Source organism: Aphelocoma coerulescens, chromosome 15 (assembly GCF_041296385.1).
Source record: "Aphelocoma coerulescens isolate FSJ_1873_10779 chromosome 15, UR_Acoe_1.0, whole genome shotgun sequence".
Taxonomy (NCBI): domain Eukaryota; kingdom Metazoa; phylum Chordata; class Aves; order Passeriformes; family Corvidae; genus Aphelocoma; species Aphelocoma coerulescens.
Genome location: NC_091029.1, coordinates 8,240,333 through 8,261,953, shown reverse-complemented (window position 1 = coordinate 8,261,953; position 21,621 = coordinate 8,240,333). Strand labels below are relative to the sequence as shown.

The 21,621-nt window shown below is 42.8% G+C and overlaps 1 protein-coding gene across 1 annotated transcript in view; it reads right to left on the bottom strand.

Moving 5' to 3' along the window:
- Positions 1–261: 261 nt before the first annotated feature.
- The window catches only part of PPIL2 (peptidylprolyl isomerase like 2), a 68,285-nt gene continuing 46,925 nt past the window's right edge, over positions 262–21,621 (bottom strand). The window contains exons 15-20 of the mRNA XM_069030708.1: positions 16,939–17,056; positions 14,381–14,437; positions 4,720–4,792; positions 3,943–4,005; positions 3,314–3,453; positions 262–1,627 (exon numbers count right to left, since the gene is read on the bottom strand). Coding sequence (XP_068886809.1) covers positions 1,534–1,627; positions 3,314–3,453; positions 3,943–4,005; positions 4,720–4,792; positions 14,381–14,437; positions 16,939–17,056 — 545 coding nt within the window. The 3' untranslated portion in view covers positions 262–1,533. The remainder of the gene's footprint in view (positions 1,628–3,313; positions 3,454–3,942; positions 4,006–4,719; positions 4,793–14,380; positions 14,438–16,938; positions 17,057–21,621) is intronic.

The window sequence follows — 21,621 nt, the reverse complement described above, 5'->3', positions numbered from 1 at the left end:
GAAAGTACCATCAAATCCCCCGTTCCAGTAATCAAACATGTTATTTCAAACTTAGACGTCTGCAAAACAAACTCCCCCTATTATACTTTCAAATTAGTTTAAACTTCCTATGATTTAGCAAAGATGTAATCATATCCGCAGAGAACCCAGAATTCCATATGGGCATCTTAAAAAGCAGGAATTAATCATTTCCTTGTACAACAATCAACTTTGCAATGCTGTGATCTTGGTAATAACAGTCAAACAGTCAAAGTCAAGCACTCAAAAGAAAATAAAAACATTTAATGCAAAATATTTTCCAAAAGTTTTTACAGCAATTTCCTATAAATGGAGTATTTTCTTAAAGAATGAAACCACCAATACAAATATATTGTTCCAAAGGGGATTACAAAACTTTCTCCTCAGCCACACAGGAGGTAGGGAGGGCATTTCTCTTATCTGAAAACACCTAAGATGAGCTGAAAAGTGATATTCAGGATCTAGCCTGCTACGTCTAAGTGACGGTACCACACAGATGCTTTGGAATTAAAACTTCACAGGCTGATATATCTTTACCCCATAAGGCCTTTATTAAGATTCCTAATAATTTGTGGGTATGTAATGGAAATATCTGGGATGCCTGTCAGCTATATTATGTGGTTTTTCCTAATGATGGGAAGCCTGACTGCATGTTTTACCCTGCAAGGACCAGGCTTTAGGGACAGGTATTAAAAAAACAAACAAGAGCTGTTTCTATTCCTGCTCAGTTGCTCAAGGCTGTAGTTTCTGGGACCTGAGGGCAGGTGTGAACTGGTGCATCCTCGCACCTCTGGCTGTCCAGTGGCTCAGGGAAGGGCAGACACTGGGAGGAGTAAGTGGTGCAGCTGCCCCAGGCACCCCAGGCAGACTCGCAGCTTCCCAGGCTGTTGGAGGCTTTAACAGGTACAGAGAGGGCTCGTTTTGGAGTGAGTGAGACCCTTCAGAGACTGACAGCAGTGAGTCCAGACAGGATCCTGGCAAAGAGGAGACAAAATTGCTCCTTGTTGAGAACCAGCAGGAGGCAGCTGGAAGGTAAGGGCAGGACAGGCTGGAGCCCCTCCACAGAGCTCTCCAGCAGCACAGGAGATTTCCAGCACATGAATTCATTCCCTGGCTTGGCACACTTGGCTGGTCTGGAAATGATTACCTGTAAAAGGAGCTCTTTCACCACCGTAGCTGTTCACTGCAGCAGTGTCCTGCAAAGCTGGGCTCTGCCTGGTCTGCTGCCAGGCACACAGAGGAGGCTCCAGCTGATCCCCAGGGAGCTGGGCTGCCTGCTCCCTGCTTTGCAAAACAACAACAAAACAGCCTTCGAGGAAGATGCAGTGGGGGAATGTGCTCTCTAGAAAACAAAGCCACATTAACCAGCCTCAACAAAGCAGCAGTTTTCTCTGCCAGTGGAAGGGCAGGCCGGTGCCTTCCCTCCCCAGGACAGACTGTCTTTTGGGCTCTCTGGGACCACGTGGGAGGCTCCTATTTGCGCTGTGCTTCCCCAGTGCTGGGCTCCCCATGCTGCTACCAGGAGCTGAAGTCCCCGAAGCCTGTGCTCTTCTTCTCTTTCTTCACAGCTGTGCTGGTTGAGGGCCCGTCATCCTCCACGCTGCGCTTCCTGCAGCCAGAATGAAAACAGCTCTCAGGGAGTCTTTACTGCCAGTGGGACCAGGGCAGCTTGGGTGCCTGTTCTGCCTGTTCTCTCCCAGCACCAGCTGTACTGGAGCCAGCCCATCCCTTGTCAACTCGACAGGAGTGCAAGCTCTATGCCAGCATGGGGACTGCAGGGGGTTGGGGATAGAGGCCTTTGGCATGCCCAAAAAGAGGGAGAATGAGTCCATGGGAATGGTTTGGACCAGGCTTTGAACCCTCCCAGGAATGTGTTCAAAGCACAGTAAGTTCTCCAGGCCAGAGCTGAAAATTTTACATCTGTACCTTTTTAGCATGGTCACGAAAACATGAGCCATGAGTTCTCTGCACACCTTCTCACCTGCACTTGTGGCAGAAAAAAGAATTTATGGGGAATTAGGTATAAAGCAGCTGGGAGAGCCTTTCAGACCCTTTCCTGTTTCTTGAGCCCAGCCTGTTGCAGTTGCTGCTGCTATTACCAATCTCTCTTGAGTAGAGCTTGCAACCCCAGGGAACGCTGTGCAGCCAGCTCACGTGCTGTGGTTTTATTGTCAGATATCAGTAGCTGATAGGGAGAACACAGAACCCTAAAGCTGCCAGAGCAGGCTGCAGTGACTGAAGGTCCTTTCTCTACTACCTGGTCTTTTCCACAGAGCCACAAACTGCTGGATTTCCTCTGTAAATAAGAGTGCAACGTGTCAGCAGTTTTAAGCTGTATGTATTTATGTATTTTAAGGGACAAGCAATATTCTGCAACTGAAAAATTTTACTGACACACTAAACTGACCTATCTGAGCTAACATATTTCTGTTCTCACACTTATGCCAATGCCTGTAAGTCACAGAGGCACACACAAGCTGATTGAATGGCTGCCCAGATCTGTGTATACATAAATACAGGCCTTTATGTAGCAGACAGACAACAGCATTTTTGCAAATGCTTTTAGAGAAGTCTGCTAAAAATCAAGTGGAAGGCATTTATTTTAATTTTTCCAAAACACATGCTAAGCTGCTGCTCAGACAGGATTCTGTGCCATCCTTAGGAAAAAAAGCAGTGCTGCCTATCCTGACAATGGTACAAAGGGTGTCTGGGAGAGGGTGCTTTAGGATAAGCCAGTCCAACTAGCCAGGTACCCTGGAGCTACCCAGCTGGCCTGTGCTCCCACAGCAAGCCTGGGAACCTGCTCCCCTTTCCAGCCATTTCAGCTGCGCTGGTACAGCTGTTTGTGTGGCTGAACAGGGAACCAGAGCAGCAAACTGACAGGGGCCTGGGGCAGCTACATTGTGCAGGGCAGAAGTTGCTAAAAGAGAAACATCTGTGGGACCATGGCCTTCAGAAATAGCTGCAGAAAAGGAAGACAATAAAATATGGTCTGGGAAGTGACACAGTACAGTTCCTCAGACTTCTGAGTTCTGGAAATGTATCTACAGTTCTGAAGTCAGCAAACACTTTTAAAGACCAACTTGGTCATGTTCAAGGGCTAAAAGAGAAGCTCAGTTAACGTGTGACCTTGAAAAACAACAGGAGCAAAGTAAACTCTTGACTGTTAGGACTACATGAGGGTGTCTTTGCTAGCCCAAACCAAACATCTGAGCAATGGCACTGGCCAGGGCCAGCATCCAGCAGGAAAGGCACCTAAAATATTCAGCAAAAATCAGATGGACAGAGAACTCACGCTGCAGCCATGTTGATGTATTTTCCAATCCCCTGCCGGTAAGTTTTAGGAGTCTGAACCTCTTTCTTTGGTGGGACTACCTCAGCCTTTATTTTGGCTGCTTCTTCTTCCTCCTGGAACTTCTCTCTTTCAGCAGCGACCTGTGGGAAGCAAAGGGTGCAATCTGTTGCAAGAGATAGTGCAGAATAAGGAGAAAATGTCTACGATTCTTTGAAGCTTTAAAGCACTCTAAACCGGCAATCAGCACTGCTGAGATTACAGGGCAGGCTTTATGAGACAGCCCTCAAGGGCCACTACAAACAGACTGTCTGCAGCCATTACAGCAAGACTCCTTTCTTCTCACCTGCAGCTACCCACAGCTACTGGGAGCATTTGAAAGGAAACCATCAGAAGCGTGATGGACTGGGAGCTGTGCTAGACTCAGTTACAAGAGTAACTCTCCACTGAAAGAGCGACCGGGATCCTGGCAAAAAGTCAATGTTGAATGGCAGCTGCTTAATCTTAGCTGGCAACCAGATAGGCCAGGAGGCTGCCCATGTGCAAAGAACAGGCATTAAGTGGCAAAGTTCTTTACAGAAGAGCTCTGGCCTTTCAAAAAAAGCCTCAACCAACCAACCAATCAACCTCACCTGTGCATCTGCCTCTTCATAGGGATCAACAAAAACAGTAGTTGTCTCAATTCTTATTTCCTCCTGGAAGCAGAAGAGAAGAACAGTAATTCCATCTGCTGATTAAGTTGTGCCATCTCCCCCTACTTTTTGCGGGGTATGCCCAGCCCCTGCCCTGGAGGGATCTCTGCTGAGATAAGAGATTTCGCAATTGCCCAGCAGGACTCCCTGGAAAGGAAACCACTTCTTTGGTCACAGCGAGAAAAGACAGACCCACAATCCTTTAGGAGACCCTGTGCAGATCCTTTGTGACCCATTGGTCTTTACCCATCCCAGATCCTCTGTAACCCATTGGTCCTTTACTGATCCCCTGTATCCCTATAAAAGCAAGCCCTCTGGCCCCTGTGGCTCAGAGAGAGTTCTCGTCCCTGGCTCTCCCCTTTGCCAGAGGGGACCAGCAATAAAGCTGCCTCTGTGTGGAACCAGCCACACGAGCCTCTCGTCTCTCTCTCTGGTCTGGCTTGGCCTGGAGGCTGCCCTGCAGAGCTGAGCTGGAATCACGAGCTGACAATCACTGCTGACAGTCTCTGCAGGGGCCCTCCTGCCAGCAGCTGAGGGAAGACACCGGACCTTGGGAAGGCGATTCCTTTTGGGACCATCTCCCCAGACCGGTCACCTCTTCCTGGGTCAGAGCTACTGACCCCCATCACCAGCTGTAATAGTTTTTGTTTCAAGAAGTGTCAGCAGAGTGACCAGCACTGCCATGTGATGCCATTGCCCCCAGTGCTTCACGCGTACCTTGGGACGATCTGTTTTTGGGTCACTTTCCACATTCTCCATAGCAGTCAGAGTCTCAAAGCCACCAACCACCCTAGAAGAGGAAGGTCATGTTATGCAGTTGTCACAACATACTCAAAATATTCCCACACCCTTACCTTAAATATATCTGATTTATGCCCATTACTCTAGCAGATTTTTAAATCATCATGTTTGGGGAGAGGGGAATCAGCAACTGTGTTAGGAAGACCTAAGATAATGCCATTCAGTGTGGAAGATAAAAACTTTTTCCTCAAATATGGGGTTTGAATTTAAAATTAAACAGAACATGGAAAAGTCAAACAGAGGCAAAGCAAAGCCCAAAACCTGGGAGCCACACAAACCAGCCAGATGAAGAACAAGTATTTTTTTTTCTTTTGTTTTTAAACTGTATATGAAACCTAAGAGGGATATATCAGGAAGAGAATGGTAACTACAGTTACAGTTACCAGCAGTACAGGAGAGCAGTGGCAAAGCTGTCTGCACTAACAACAGTAACACAGAAAGCACAGGATTCCTCCAGAAGGACATCATGACTGAGCTTGTGAGGGCTCTGCAAAGGCAGCAGAACATCAAGTCACAGCCACAGGGTAAGGCCAGGACAGTTCTCAAAGCAGTTTTCACCTAGGAGGGCCTTAGATCCCTGGGTTCTCACTTTTCAAGTCAACATATCCAAACACTTGCTTGAAAATGTTTAAGGCTGAAGGCTTTCTGGACTGTTGCATGTTTATTTTCAAAAAAAGTGTGGAACAATGGGAACATTCTAGAAAAGCATATTTAGAAAGGATAAATGGGGAAACCCAGATAATTATAATCCTGTCATCCTGTCATCTGTCCCAACAAAATAATGGAATAGCAGGGACAGGACATGATTAAGAAAGAAAGGAAATAGGTAACAGCAATCAACAAGGTTTTGTGGAAAACAGTGTCTGTCAAACAACCTTCTATCTTTGAGACAACAGATGTGGTTAGCAGGGATAACAGTGTCCATGGAACAGACTTCTGGAAGGCGGCAGATATTTTGATTGAGGAACCAGAATGATATAAAGTGAATACAGCACACATTAAATAAAAAATTGGTTGACAGGTGTCAAAATCTAATTTTAAACAGGAACCACTGAGTCAGTGTGTTTTCAGAGGGGTCCTGCTGGGAGCAGCTCTTGGTCCCAGGGTATTTAACACTTTTATGCACATCATCATCCACAATTAAATTTGAAAACAGCTATTCTTAGAAGAGCAGTAAATAAAGAGGAAGACAGGCTGTTGATGCCGAGTGATCTAAATCTATTACCAAAGCAGGCTGTAGCTGGACAATATCTGTTTTAATAGAGCCAAGCCACATGGCCAGGAACCAAAAATACAGCCCATATTAATGGCTATGGGACAATGAGAAGCAGCTGTAGTTCTCAAAAACACTGCTCCAGGAGCCAGGGGAGTTTGGGGCCAGGAGATCAGCAGCAAGGGCAGGAACTGGCCACTGAGGAGTCCAGGGCTGCCCATGGGACAGGGCTAGCTGAGAGCCAGCAATCCCCCAGCTTTCACGGGGGCAAAACTGTTCTGAAGCCTGATTGTTACGGGGACAACAGCACCAGCACGAGTAGGCTGCCAAGGGATGGGCAGATGAAATGGGGGAAAATCAAATTAAATGAAACTGGTGGGGAAAAAAGATACCAAACTGGTGGAATATGGGGAGCATTTTATCACCTAACTCTGCTTTCATATAAAGAAATAAGCAGTGCCTCGACCAAAACACACATGGTATTCACAGTCACATTTATACATTTTATACACTCATATCAGGGTATTTCCATCTCAAAGGCATCTGTCAGTCCCACCATGGCAGTGTCTGCCCGGCCAGCACCAGAAGAGGCCTCTGATGCTCACCTGCCATGGTCTCAGCTGATCCAATGGAGAAACACACCTTCTACACCACTCCCCAGTGCCCTCACTGCCACCCCATGCGCTGGGGCAGGCTGTAACCACAACCAGAAGGACAGACCCCATCACAGAGAAGGAACTGAGACAGAGAGGGTGTTCTCAGCACCTGCCCCAGCACAGCTGTGCTTGCTCATGTGTCAGTGATGCTCCAAACTTTATTCCCCAAGGGCCTGCTGCCATTCTGTAATCAGGCTGTGACTTCTGGGTGCAATTAAAACCCATGGACGTAGGCTAGAACAGCCTCAGTCATTTGTGACTGGAGGGAGCAGACTGGGGGAGGCTGCACAGGGCTTGAAGACTCTGTATGAACTTTGGAAAGTTCGTAACAAAAATTCAATTTTAAAATCTCTCTTCAGGCCAGTATCAGACTCACTTATAATACTGGTGATTAACACCCAGCCCAAGATATATTCACTGTATTTTAACTGCCCCAAAGGAAACTTCTGATTTAATATCAGAGGATTTTTTAGCCAACAGCTCACTCATTATCTGATTGTATGTTTTCATTTAATTAGGTTTCTAATAATTTGAAATGGCCAGATCAGCTGTGCACTGGCAATCTCATCTGAGTAATCCCTTAGCCCATAGCTAGACCTCCCACAATATTAGCCCTAATGCATTTCACTGATGTTACCAGATCTTCAGTTGCTCTGCTAATTTAACTTTATTGGTAATATTTTGTCACTTGTACATTTTGAAAGGCTATGATAGACATGGCATTCACAGGTCATCAGTAAATGACCTAAAGAGTCTATTTTGACATGATTGTAAAGGGCTAAGGGGGAAAAAGACAAAGTTGTTATGCCTGCAGAGCATGTCATTCCCTTTTCTTCTTCACTCCTTGTCTCTCAAATGGAAAATTGCTTCCTTTTTTCTCCCTTGCACCCTCCAACATTTTGCACAGAGTATCTCTGTGTATTACACTGTCAGCACAGTCAGCTCTCAATATATGTTTTTGTCTTTATAAGGACACTGCTGCAATACTGATAAAAAATAAAAACTAATTTGAATACAAACCACCAGCTCAGAGGCAAGAGCTCTGACCAGAGGGACAGGAAACAATAATCTCTGAGTCACTTTTGTTCAGGGAGCTCTGGGAGCTCTGTCAGGGTCAGGCTTGACTGAGGCTGGTATTTCACCACTAAAAATTAACATCCAAAAAGGATAAAATCTCATTCCAAACATCACCCATGCAGTAAAAACAGAACTACACACTAACCTGGCAGTCAGAGCTGGATGCAAAAAAATTTGAATATTCTAAACTGTAAAGGCTTTTGCCAGCTTTCCTCTGATCTGAGAGAGACAAGGTACATGCAGGCCCTTGAAATGTTACGTGTTTGTTATTGTCAAATCTCATGATGTTACATTGCATCACTAAAATCAGTTTGATGAGATATAATGTGTAAAAGCCCATGCACTGGCATCCCTTACAGCAACTGCTCCTCACAGAATATGGAAACCAACATACCAGAGAAGTTTTTAGGATTCTTTGGCTGTCCAACAACACATATTGTGGGCCAAGAAAAAAGCCCATACAAATTATATGTAGAAAAGTCCATCAGATCGCTACATGAAAACAGTAAAAAAGATCCTCTAAAGAGTGAGCCACTACTTAATATTATTATAATATTCAAGGAAATCTGTACATAATTTTCAGTAAAAGCAAATGCAGACTGTAGAAATTCAGACTAACATCCCTTTATACCCTTTACACGTGCTAAATGCGTGACACAGACAGTGACCGTTCACACTGTGTTGGCTGGTCTCATGTAATGCCACTTGTGCCAAGCTGGGAGCCAGCAGGGAAGGGAAGGGAGAAGGTATAAACAAGTTTAACCTTTTCCACTGCTTCTGGCTCTATTCCTTTTATAAGGTGTCACACATGCTTTGTCCTAAATTGACTGAGGTTTAAGAAGACGTTCAGGTGACATCCAACACTGAAAAGGGTGACACTTTCAAGACACCATTCACATTAGAACAACCAGTGAAACCAAGGATTTGCTGTGTGCTTCCAGTAGATGTCGAACAGAGAAATGATGATCTCAACTATATATTTAGCTCAGCATCCCTGAGATAGCCTGTATTTTTAGAGGAGCTTGATAAATGTTGCATTACATTTAAGCATGAACGACAAGGCAGGTACATTTAGGGTATTTTTTTCTGTTGGCATAGGAATGAAAACAAAAATGTGCCCTTACTTGTGCAATTCTGTTTTCTTGAGAGCTGGGTAAGTTAGCATTGGAAATCTTTGCATTTCACATTTAGATGTGTTATTAAAATCTCACTTCCTCTTAAGGTTCCTTTATGTAAACTAGTAACCTTGCTTCATAACCACCGCCTATGCCTTTGCATGATGCAGAAGTGAAATACCCGGAGCAGGCTTTAACCACTTGCAACATGCCAATGAAGGTCTCACTGTACATTAGTTAGTGCTGCCCCCAAAGAAAAACTGCACCTCCCCTGCAGTCTCAGAGACATTCATACATGAACCTATTTCTCTTACTTTTGTTTGGAAGAATTATAGGAATTAAGCCTTATGCAATGCTGGGGATGGCAGTGGGCCAACATGATAAGAGTTTCCTGGTCAGAAGATGATACAAGAACAATGTCTGGACTTTTTTTTTTAAGAAAAGCTTTAAACTACAAACAGAAACCAGAAAGAAAAATTGCTCTTTTGTAAACACATTCTGCCCCGAAGGTTATTTTTATAAAAACATACATTTATACATACAGAGAGAACACATACGTGCACAAACACGTACACTCAGGACAAAATGTTTTCTATGCATACACCCAATCTGCAATGGAGTGAGCAATTCCAATGTGCAACAAGGATGCAGCTGAAACTTCTCCATCTCTCTGCTAGATTAGGGCTTAATCTAGCAGGCGAGACATGGTAATAAAAGGTGCTGAAAAACTAAAACATCTTGGAAAAAAAGCTTATTGAAACTAGACTCAACAGATGAACCTGGCACGAAAGGACTCCCCTGCCTTGGCACAGGTCCCTCTTCAGAGATCATACAACTGTTTTGGAAACGACAGCAGCCCTCCTGCAGCTCCAACAGCCCAGTGCTCATGTGCTGCAGGACACCAAAGCCCTGGCCTCCACAGGGAGGCCTGGCTCATTTTCCCACCTTGCTCTTTGCTCCTATCCTGGTGTCTGGGGAGCAGACTCTGCAGTGCAAAATTAGGTCACTCTCCCCACAAAGAATTAGCTCTTCTGCTGTCACACAATTTCTCTGATCTTCAGATGTACTAAAGCAGAAGAGCCATAAGAACATGAGTTTTCCAGTTTAGAAGCAACTGGGATTCACTGATTCAAATCATACAGGGAATGTGACAAGTGGAAACATACACTGTGTTATTTAACAGTACCTGGGTAGCTGAATAATGCCTGGTAGTTGCTTTATGTTGCTAATTACTTTAGAGGATGAGAGTTACTTTCATTGCCCCAGTCTACAGAATTGCAGTAGAAAGCATTAAACAGGTTAAGGAATACTTAATACAGAGTGATACTGATCCAAGGGAAGAACTCTCTTCCACAAAAGCATCTGGCAAGGGGAGAAGGGAGAAAAAAAGAGAAGAATAAGCTGAGTGCATGTCAGCTACTGACTGATGCCTCCAATCTGACCTAGTCTGAGGTTTCCCAAACCACCTTGTTCATTATTTCTGGGAACAAGAGAGTTGAAGAATGAGCAGCAGAAACCTCAAGAGACAGTAAAAGTTATGCATGTAAGCAGATATGTGCAGCCTCATACAAATCAGAAAACTGTCCTTGACACACTCATCTCCTGTCTCAGTTGCCACTTTCTTTTCTCAGCTCTTGACAAACACAAGTGATGCTCTAATAAACACACAGAACTGCTGCACAGATAATTTCCAGCTTTGCCACTCTGACCACAACACTTTTCTCTCTGCTCCCTTTATTGCCCTTCATTTTATCACATCACATATCTGCAACATGCCCTCATTTTCAAGCCCACCATGCTCTACTTGTCTTAAATCTCACCTGAAATTCTGAAAGCATTTCTCTCCTTCTATTTTACACATGCACTTTTTAATGTGTGCCTTTAGCTTTGGAACAGGTTGCCAAAAAATATCAATGAAGCAATTTCCTTTTTTTCCTGGGGCTTTCTTTTCCCAAAGGTGGTGCAAGGTAGGTTGAAATGGGTCACTGTCACAACTTCCCTGTATCTATATGCAATCTCTTTTCTACTTACACAGCTCTCAGGGACAGAGATTATGTTTCTATTTCTGCTTATGAAGGGCAAATGTACCAAGGTCTCCGGTCCACAGGAGCTGTGAACCATTGCAACAGAAAACATAATAACAGCATGGATTGCATCTAAATTTCATAAAGCACACCAAGCAGGAACCTGAGCCTATCTGCTGTTTTGGCTGTAGTGTTCCTGTAGCTCCTGCAGGTCACAGCACAGCCAAGGCCCTGCTTGGAGCACGGGTAGGAGGGAGATCCCAGGCACAGCCCAGGGCAGCAGCAGGCAGGACCCTCCCCAGGCAGCAGCCCCCTGCAAATGTTTTTCATCCCCTCTGTGCAGAGCAAATGCATGTTAGTTGGTTTACATTATCTCAGTTTCTAAATTAAACCTCTTCCCAGCAAGCTAAAAGCCCACAAAAGCCACCAGTTGGTTTTCGTGTTAATTACATCATTCTCTAAGTCAGAAGAAATAGTAATTACTAGAAATGGTAATTACTAATTTAATCTAGGCAGCTCTGTTGGAGCAGGAAATCCATGCAGCCTGCAACACACCTCCAAGGGAAGGCATTCTTCTCTCACTCTCTCTTTTTGCTCCCCAGCCATGCCAGATTATCTCCTTTCTTTTCAATACCTGCCTCCTCATCACTGCCATGGTAGGCAGCACAACCATGATGAGCCCTTCCCTGTCCTCCAGCCACACCTTTCTCCTGAGACTTGAAAATTCCAGTGCCTAAGGCAGACACATGTCACCTCTTCACAGTCCCATTGCCCAGGTGTGGACATTAATAGATTCTCCTATGTAAAAAATTGTGTTTCAAACCAGTGAGGACACGAATAAGGTGCATTTCCAGAGAAGGATCTTTTCAATGTTGCATCCTACACACAACCAAAGAAACAAAGAAAAGAGCAGGGAATGGTTGCCCTTTCACTCTTTTTGTTCTCTAAACTATGGAAAGCCTGCTGTAAAGTTCTATACAAATTACAAACAGGTCAAATTGTGCTCTCCAAGATAACTGTGTGACACTAACATGAATCAGAGTCACAGATGAGTAGCTGAGAGTACAGTTCAGATGAGAGTATTTAGGTTTTTATATTAACTGAAATAAGTAATCCTCAAATCTATATGAAAGTCACAACAGGCCAGTAAGCATCCAGTTAACAATACAATTAAACATTGATGGAAACAAAGAATCCTGATATCATGGGTTCCTTCTGCTCTTAAGCCTAGATATTATTCCTAGATATGCTTCCCAGATATTATTGTGCTATAATCAGCTCAGATATAGTCACCAAATCCTGGAACCACCCAGGATCTAAAATAGCAAACTGAAGTTGGAATTTTACTAGAGGTACAATCTCTGGCATCTTCTGGCTTATCTGACTTTTAAAAACAATGCAGGTAAAAACAACTAAAGGATTTTGATAACAAAATATAGATCTTAAGAGCTACACACATCAACCTTTTATTATTAAATTTGTAGGTAAATTAAATTATTCAATAATTCCATTTGTAGATTAATACAGACTGACTGGGATACATATATCCCAGCATCTTCATTTTCACCTTCTTTGAATTGATCTTCATTTACATGCAAGACAGATCAGAGTAAAATTTCCCTGCTCTATGTTCATATGAAGATGTCACTCAGTTTTCATGCAGGAAGCCAAATCTGATTCTAAACCAACACTTTTCATAAAGTTTTTCCATTGTATTTCAGCTAAAAATATAAGCAGCACCACTTCTTCACTCTGGCACCTAAGCTCAGATTTCAGTAGCAGCAAAGATAGTTTACAAATTAAGACAGTCATTGCAAACTGCAAAAATCTCTGCTGTATACACTTAACCAGATTTACCTGGAAGTAATTCCTCTCTAAAGGGCAACATACAGTGTGAAACATCATCTGAGCTATTTTGCTCACAAGGTACTTGAGACACTCAGCACAGTGCAAAGGCTTTGGGGGAGCACACTCCCTGCACCACAGAAAGCTCAGCTTCTCTCCAAATTCTGTCCTGGTGAATTCTGGTAAAACTGGAGTGCACTGGGGAAACACAGCAAAGACACTGGAGGACTACACAGGATGCTCACTGAGGCCAGGCTGCATCCAGAACTGAAGAACAGGCACATTTTCAGCTGAGCTGTCCTAACACAGACATTATTTGATGAGCTGGCCAGCTCAGGTTAACAGCATTACTGTAGGGGATTTGAAAGGGCTTTTGCAAGGTGGACTCAAAGTGTAGCTTAAGTGAAATAGTCCTAAGATCTGGATAAGGTAAGTCCTCCAAGAATATACCAATTCTCAGCTTTTATTATTAGAATTTGCTTCATTATCTGCTTTCACTAAAGGACAAGGGAACTTTGAATTTTTCTAGGACAAACCTGAGAAAGAAAAAAATACATTTCCAAGAGTGCAATTATTGAAGAATCAGTATTGGAACTAACAGCACTAAAATAAAGTGCCATTAAAATGAAGCAGTTTCTGCCTCAAGAACTTGCAGGCAGGGAAGATGGATTAAATATATCACTTTCACTGTACAGCACAATTGCATGACATTCAATCAAAGTAAACAGCACATGGTTTTATTTTCCACTGCCGACTTCCAAATGAATAAAACTATGAAAAGAATAAAACCCCAAAACTACAATTAAAAAAGATTGTAAGATTCTCAGGAACTACCAATGCAGCAGGCTAGCAGCATTCCCCCCTCCTGCCCTGCACGATGGGTGTTTGAGAACAGCTCTGCTTGACTTGCTAAATACCAAGTGCCTGCAGCAGAGGAAGCAAAGAACAAACCATAACAAAGACTTTGTACCTTCTTCTGCAATAAATACCTTAATCTTTACCACGTGAAGACTTCACTGGAAAAGACTTTCAGAAGAGACTTCTTTATAAGGAATGAAGTTCTCTCACTGTCTGGGCATTGGTAGTATCTTTATATATGTGTGCATAAGCATGTATGTATGTACACACACACGCACATAAATATACAGATTTTATACCAGTGATAATTGTCAGGAGTAAAACAAAAGAATAATAAAATAGAAAAGAATAAGAAGGGCCAAAAGACCTCATCTATGCAGAAGGTCTATGCCATGATGAAGAGATGAAGAGCAGTCTTGTCATGACTAATTTTTCAGTTGATGGCTCATAAGAGGATGAAAGCAGTATTGAAGAGCTAATCTCTTGTGTCCCAGCAATTAACATGCACAAATATTAACATGGTTCATTACATGATGATGGTTACTTTGTTCATGACTCCTGGAGGGCCACCCACAGAAGGGAAGTGAGGCAACTTACAGTGATAGAAGGAGGAAAACAAGGCAGGGTCTGCTGACTGGCACTGGTGCAATGTTGCCCACTTACTGATGACCAGGAGAACTGGATTGTGAGCCAGTTCAATTACAAGAGTCACTAGATTCTTCTCTTTATGCTTCAGACACACAGGGGAGAATGTCTGCTATGCTGCTGCCCAAAATATCCTTCACTTACCTTCCAAAAACTGTATGCTTCTTGTCCAGATATGCACAAGAGCGGAATGTGATGAAGCTAGGAAGAATAAAGACATAACAGTTACCACATTGTCCCACTGACCCTCAACAACAGCCAGTAATGCTTAAAAACACAAAGTGTCTGCAAAAGCTTTTGGAGAGAAGCCAAGCCCCTCTCCCTCTCTGGAAGGCCTGTGGACCAAATGTCCTGTAACTCCTCAGTTTTGTGAGTTCCACCCTGGATTCCTGGAGTTTTGACTTCTCACTTTTCACCTTACTAACATTCTTAAACAGTACTCCAAGAGGGGGACCTTGCAGCAAGTTCAAAATTAATCTGAGCATCTGCCTCCTTGCCATGCAGGCCCTGGGAAGCTCATGCAGGGCAGGCAGACGTGCATCCTGCTTGGGAAGAACATTTCTTGTGCACGATAGGCAGCTTTATCCAACAAATAAAGTTACATGGCACCACAGTCTCTGCCAGTGTAAACTTCTATTTTCTGGATATTTACTTTTTGCATTTCTCTTCCCTTAAACTGGCCTGTTGGTGATCCATTTTTCCTCTGGACAGAGCACACTTGTGCTTCAGATCCCAGAAGAATACTTCCAAGTGTCAAAAGTAATTAACTGGGCTTTTAATTTTGAGGGCTTTTAAACACAGGAACTAAAACACTAATCCAAAGCAACCTTTACTAGTAAAGCTTTTCTCTAAAGCTTGATGCTTCTTTGGAAGTCTTGGACTACAAATGTATGAGACAAAGGTTTCCACACTGGTCTGCAGACCACAATGGCCTGTCTTGGCTGGACATGCAGTGCTGGCTCTCCTCCCTGTTTCCATCTGTTACACTACATAGGAGACAGCTAAAAATATATAAGCATTCCAAAAGCACTTTTCCATATAAGCAACTGCCTCAGGAAGTTATATGATTGGAAATAGGAGCAGCTGCAATGTGCCAGACAGTCTGCTAAGATGTAGCTTGCCCTAGGAAAGCATTGGGATGCTGTGCAGATTGCAAACTCCTACATAGGGTACCACTTTATTCCTGGATGTCCAGTACTTAAGATCAACACGTGGTCAGTTATGTAGCATTGTGATAAAAAACCCCTGAGAAGTAGCAAATATACAGGGAAAGCTTCTCATCTGTCACTGCAGTCAAAATAAAATTAAGGACAACAGAATTAACATAACTCAGGATGGTCCCAGAGATGTCCTGAGCATTATTCAAGCATCACCTTGCAGAGGGGACCCAGCTCCCTCTGCCCTGCAGTGCCTGTCATCTATGGGGAGAGCTATTCACAGAGTTCCTAAGGCTAGAGCAGTTGCTAGATGTGTCTAAGTGCTGCCTAGGAACCTTTGCAAATATGGGCAGCTGGACTCTCTTAAGGACTTACACATAAAGGAATTTTGTATTTAATTCGCAAATTTTAGGAGAACATACAATCACATTTACAGCAGCAGATGATGTGACTCAAAATGGCACATCACTTATGGTCTGTAACTTCTGTTATTAGGATCCCCTTTTTCAAACGAAAAAAAAAGAGGAAAGAAGCCTCTACTCTCCCCTAATTTAGCATGTGAGAGCTGGTAGTAACATTCAAATCCAAAATAAGTTCTATAGCAACTCAATCCAGCAAACTGCCCCACACGTGCTTAGGCTTAAGATTGTGAGTAAGCCTAAGAATGTGGGGCCCTGAGACAAGCACTTGTGTTTAATTAAAGCAAAGCACACTGCTGCAGAGTTTACAAGCCATCATAACACAGCATCATGAACACCAAGACTCCCTCCCTCCCTCCTCAGTGCCAAGACACAGTACTACACACATACACACACACACTCTTACCCTTTCCTGGGGCTCCCAATAAAAGAACAACTTTTTTATACTGCAGTACTTACAGAGCAACCAATAAATAGTTGGCTCAAAGTGACACAGAACATTTTTAAAGGACTGCAGGCAAACACCCATATTAATGTTACACATGAACAAGGCCATTACAACTTCAGTATCTTTAAATTTTTCCTCATTTTAGTCCTCATTCTGCTTTTGTACATTGGAAAACAAGTTATTCTCAATCCTAGATTGTACACTCTGCCACGTCTAGGTCTACACATTTCAACAGAGCAGAACTGTTCTCATTTATTTAAAATCAGGTGACTAAAAAGAAGTAATATTCCCATAGAGTTTGTTTCATTTCATTCCTTCAAAAAGCTCAATATGGGGCTAAATTTAAACAGACTGAAGAGATGTGATGAATGATCTTTTAGGGGTTACACTGGGGAGGGACACTGACAAAAACAAACAAAAACTTCAAATCATAACAACCAAAAAGACAAATTATTGCTGATATAATAAACCTACAGGTTTTCTTGCTGTGCTTCACTTTGCTCTTAGATTGGCTAAGAGCAGCTGCAGCCCTGATTGCAACATGCAGCACTTGACAGAACATTTCACTCAACTGAACTTTAAAGAGTAGCTCATAAAATGTCATTTTTCTTCTTAACAGAGTGAGACACAATGTCCAGAGGGAAACAGTAAAGCACAAAAAAGCAAGTGACTACTTACAACTGTGATTTGTTTGTGTTGGGTCCCGAATTTGCCATACTAAGAACACCACGTCCTGTGTGGGACAAATTTGGCTTGAATTCATCTTTGAAAGGTTTTCCCCAGTAAGATTCTCCTCCTTAAAAGAGAAAAAAATGAGAGAAGAATAATGTTTGTTTTCATTAGTTTCCCACTGTGTTTTGTAGCAGGCACCGACTTTAAATTTAAGGTTTGCAGCACTTCCAGTCCCAATGTGTTAATACATTGTTACCTCACCCCTATCAATAGGCCAGTATTTGAGCATGACCTTGAAATCTGATGTTTGCAACTGGAAACACATTTCTGTGCCCTCACACTATCAGCTGCAACAGACCACACTTCATCAACAGCTTTATGTATCCTGTGCTGAAGAACAGTCAAGGATTTAATTTTTTACTGCTGGTCCACCATAATTTTTCTCTTTTGAGACATTAAGTCTTTAAAACTGGCTTAATGACAAAACACAGAGCAAAGAGTTACCAGTTTAATTGCACTCTGGATATAGCACTGTTTCCAGAAATAAAATATCAGGGAGATGAAACACATTCATAGAATCAACTAAGAATAGGAGCTGTAAGCTCAAATGCTTAATTCCGGACTAAACAATGAAGAATGACAATATATGGTGCCCCAAAATAAAAGGCAAAAATCAGACATTTGGACTAGATACCTGGATGATGTAAACACTTAAATGTGAAGGTAAAAGGATGATAAAATTGCACAAACCCCAGCCCCAGCCCTCCAAAACTGATTTCTTTTCTGTAACTGGACAGAGAGAAGGTCCGTGAGAGCTCTCCTCCTGGCTGTCATTTTTACATTATTTATGACAGATCTGACATTTTCATTTGCACTTTCCTCCAGGATCATTCTTAATAAGAAAAACGAAGGCTGAGATGAGTCATAGTTTTACAGTCAAATCCATAATCTTGTTTGACAAACCATGAAAAAATATTTCACCTTAGGACAGTATTAAAAATAAAACAAACAAAAGTATCCAAACAGGCAGCAAGACTTATCCATCTGCAGAACTGGCTCAAGAGCCCTTCAGAGTAAGTGTATCACTGGAGAAGCAGGAGGTCAGGGAGGGATCTGTGGTGCTCCACAGCCATGTGCACACATAGCACAGAAAGCAATTTGATGATATGGCTGCACATACAAGCAGCAAATAAAACCAAGGAATGAATCAAGCTCCTACTGAAAACCTTACCCCAAAAATCACAAGGGTGCATTAAATGAGGAAAGAGTTCCAGACGATACCGTGAAAACAAAGCATCACATGTGAAGAGCTGCAAGTGGAACTAAGTGAGAAATTCTGGAAGAAGCTGACCCACTTAAAAACCCAATTAATCATATTCAAAAGACCTATTAATAGACTTGAGTGCTGCCTGCTCTGCAGTTTGACAAGAGGTGGCAAAAGTGGACAAACCCTGTAGGGATTTTCTGTACAGGAGTACAGCAGTGGCTACTTCAGCAATCTCTGGCTACTGAATGTTTTAAGATCAGCTAAATTACATCAGCTTGATCCCATATGCCAATCTTTTCCAGTAGTGGGTGACAGGGATATGGTACAGTTGCAGCCAGCTCTAGAGGAGTTTGTGCTGCCTGAAGTTTTCAGAGGATACAGAACATGAGCCCAGTCTGCTGAGATGGGACACAGCAGCAAGTGGCCAAACCCATGAGTCTGCTACACCCTTCATGTGCTTCCAGCTGATGCTGGAATTACAGTCAAGCTGCTGAAAGAGAGTGGAATCAAGCCTGAAGCCTTCACCGGTCAGAAAAATAATTCAAAAGGAAAGAGAAAAATTGTGAATGACAGAGAGACTCTCTCTTTCTGGCACAACAAACAACCAGACCCAAGAGCTTGCAGACAGGAGCAATGAGCCATGATCTTTAGGTTTTGGAATATTTATTTTTGTATGATTTCATTTCGGATCATGCACTGCAGGTCAGAATTAATCTCACATGTATGAAAGCTAAGTTTGGCTCATTTTGATTCTCTGGAAATACGCGCTAATATTTTAGCAGATAGTTACAGCCCCTGCTCTGTCTGCCATACAGCTGTTTCCAAGGCTAATTCTGTCTGCCCGGGAGCTGCAGCAGGAACAGGGAATGGCCTGTGCAGCATTTGCCTAAAAGGCCAGACGTCCTGTGAAGGACATAACTGAAGTGTCTGTGGAGACCCAGCAGCACAGACTGGCAAAGGGCGGTAGAGACACTGCAAAGGCACTCAGACAGCAGAGCAGGCACGGCTTGGGGGTTTTTGTTGTTGTTTTGGTTTGGGTTTTTTTAATAATTTAAAGGGAATACTTTTTTTCTTTTTCAAGGAAAATCCCAAAGTATTTTCCTTAAATTAAAAATAGCCTGAATGTGCTTTTTGTCAAACTCCTGCTAACCTCTGGAATTGTTCCAGGCTTCAAGTATCTGCTTGAAGCAGGACTAGACAGAACAAGTCAGAAGATGGCAAGTTACATCTATACATTTTTTTAATTACTGAAACCCAGCATGACTTTCTCTGTGAAGATTAAGTACAGACCCCTCATCCGTCTAGGGCCATGGCAGCGCAGTGCCTAATGCTCAGCTGGAACAGGGATTTTACATTCTTACATTTTACTATCTACATTAGAGCTCAATGTAAACTTGGGAAAACCACTCACAGGTTCCAAACCTACTAATAATTATGAGGTGTTTGTAAGTACCTAGCAGATTTTACTGTGTTTATTCTCAACACAGATGGGAGGTGTAGATGTACATTTTCTGAAAGCAGAATGGATGCAGACAGAAGAGGTGGGAGCATGGCAGTGTCTGGCTCCAGTCTTTTCACATTTCACTCCCTGTATGTGCCATAAAGAGAGGAGGCTCCTCCTTATACTCCCCAAATCTTCCTCAGAGTGCACACAGATCTCTGCTGGCTATATTTGGAGTCACGATGATGCAAACCCCTCACCCCAGTGCTGATGTACCAGCCTACAAGCAAAGCCCACGGAAAACAAGAACTGACTCTGGGTGTTGGATTCACGGCTGGCAGCACTGCCTGTCACTTCACCTCCCTCTCAGCTCATCTTCCGTCCAAGTGGAGCTGTGTGCCTACTGGACTTGCAAATGTTTCTCAGATCCTATTACAAAAAGTGCTGGCAAAAATTCTGTGGGCTTCTGTGCTAAAAATCAGTTCACATGGCAGCAGCCATGGCCCCAGCATGTACTGCAACTGGCTGGATTGGTGTTGGGAATAACTATAGCCTGCACATGGGCACCTGGGCTTTACTTGCACAAAGCTTGCAAAAGGAAACGTTCTTGGGATTGGCCACAGAAATACACTGGCATTCAACAGCATTTAACCTGCAGAGTGTCAAAGCCTTCAGAAGCTAGAAGGAGTTTTTGTACAATTCTGTAAAATAAAAATCACATGTCTACTCAGATACACATGATTCGAAGATGAAGGAAGCTGGGAGACAATTCCACACATTCTCCATTAAAAAAAATTCTCTTAAAGACGTGTTTAACTCATTCTCACACAGAGATGAAACGAAACAGACCACACAGCTCTTAGAAAAGAACATTAATAATTTCTGTGGCTATCCAGAGCAGCAAGATATATTTAGCTTGTACTGAAGCATGGTTAGTTATTCAGTCTTGTATCTGCACCCTGTGCTGATGGTAAACAGGTAAACAGATCTAAACTGACATCTGAAGCAATCACACATTAGCAGCTATACAGAAAAAAAGCCACATTTTCAGATTGTCTTTTGAAATAAACCAGATTACTCTTTGGTAGTCTTTGTTCCTACTAAGAGCATTTAAAATTTTTTTGAGGTACAATCACAGAATTGGTACAACTTTCTTGCAAAGAGCTGAGAGATGCATCTAAAGCTTCAGAAATGTAGCATTCCAAAAGCCAGGTGTGGGCTGCGAATCATCATTCATGACAGTTGTGATTTTAAATAAATCCTTCCTTTTTCTGGCTTAAAAATTGCTAAGCAGTGGTAAGGAAGTGGGAGGGTTCTGATTCACAAAAATGATGGCTTACTTTCTGTAATTTTCATCTTGTCATTTGGAACAACGAGGTACATAATAACATCTGACACTTCTGTAGAGCTTTCCAAGTGAGATTCTGGAATCATTTTGCAAATATGAAAGCCTTAGCTCAGGCAGTAAGTGCTTCTCTCCTCTCAGATAACAGGACATGGTACTCAACTCCACAAACCCGAGAGTGGATTTGCAGAGGGGCTGCAGATTAAAAGGAGTATATTCTGGATTAAAAGGTCTTGCTCTTGTCCTTTTGCTGAGCTTCAATCATGCAAGAAAAGGGACTCTAAAACTGGTACAGTTTAGGAACTTGCAATCTTAGGAAATCACATTGCATTGATCAAGTTTGTCCAGAGTCCTTTGCTATTGACATTTCAGAGGAGCTCTTCTTACTGCCAACCAAAATGCAATTCCCATCTACCAGAGGTATTTCATCCTGGACTTTTACAGCTATAATGTGCCTCCTTTGTGCCCTTCTGGATTCATAAATCACAGGCTGATTCATGAGACCTTCCAACAGGCTGCAAGAAAGAGTAGCTGAAAAATGCCTGTGCTGCTTTGAAAATGTGACGGTTTGCATACAGTTTTCCCTTTTTCATACAAAGGGGTTAGGACATTAAACCTATTTTTTCTACATGCAAA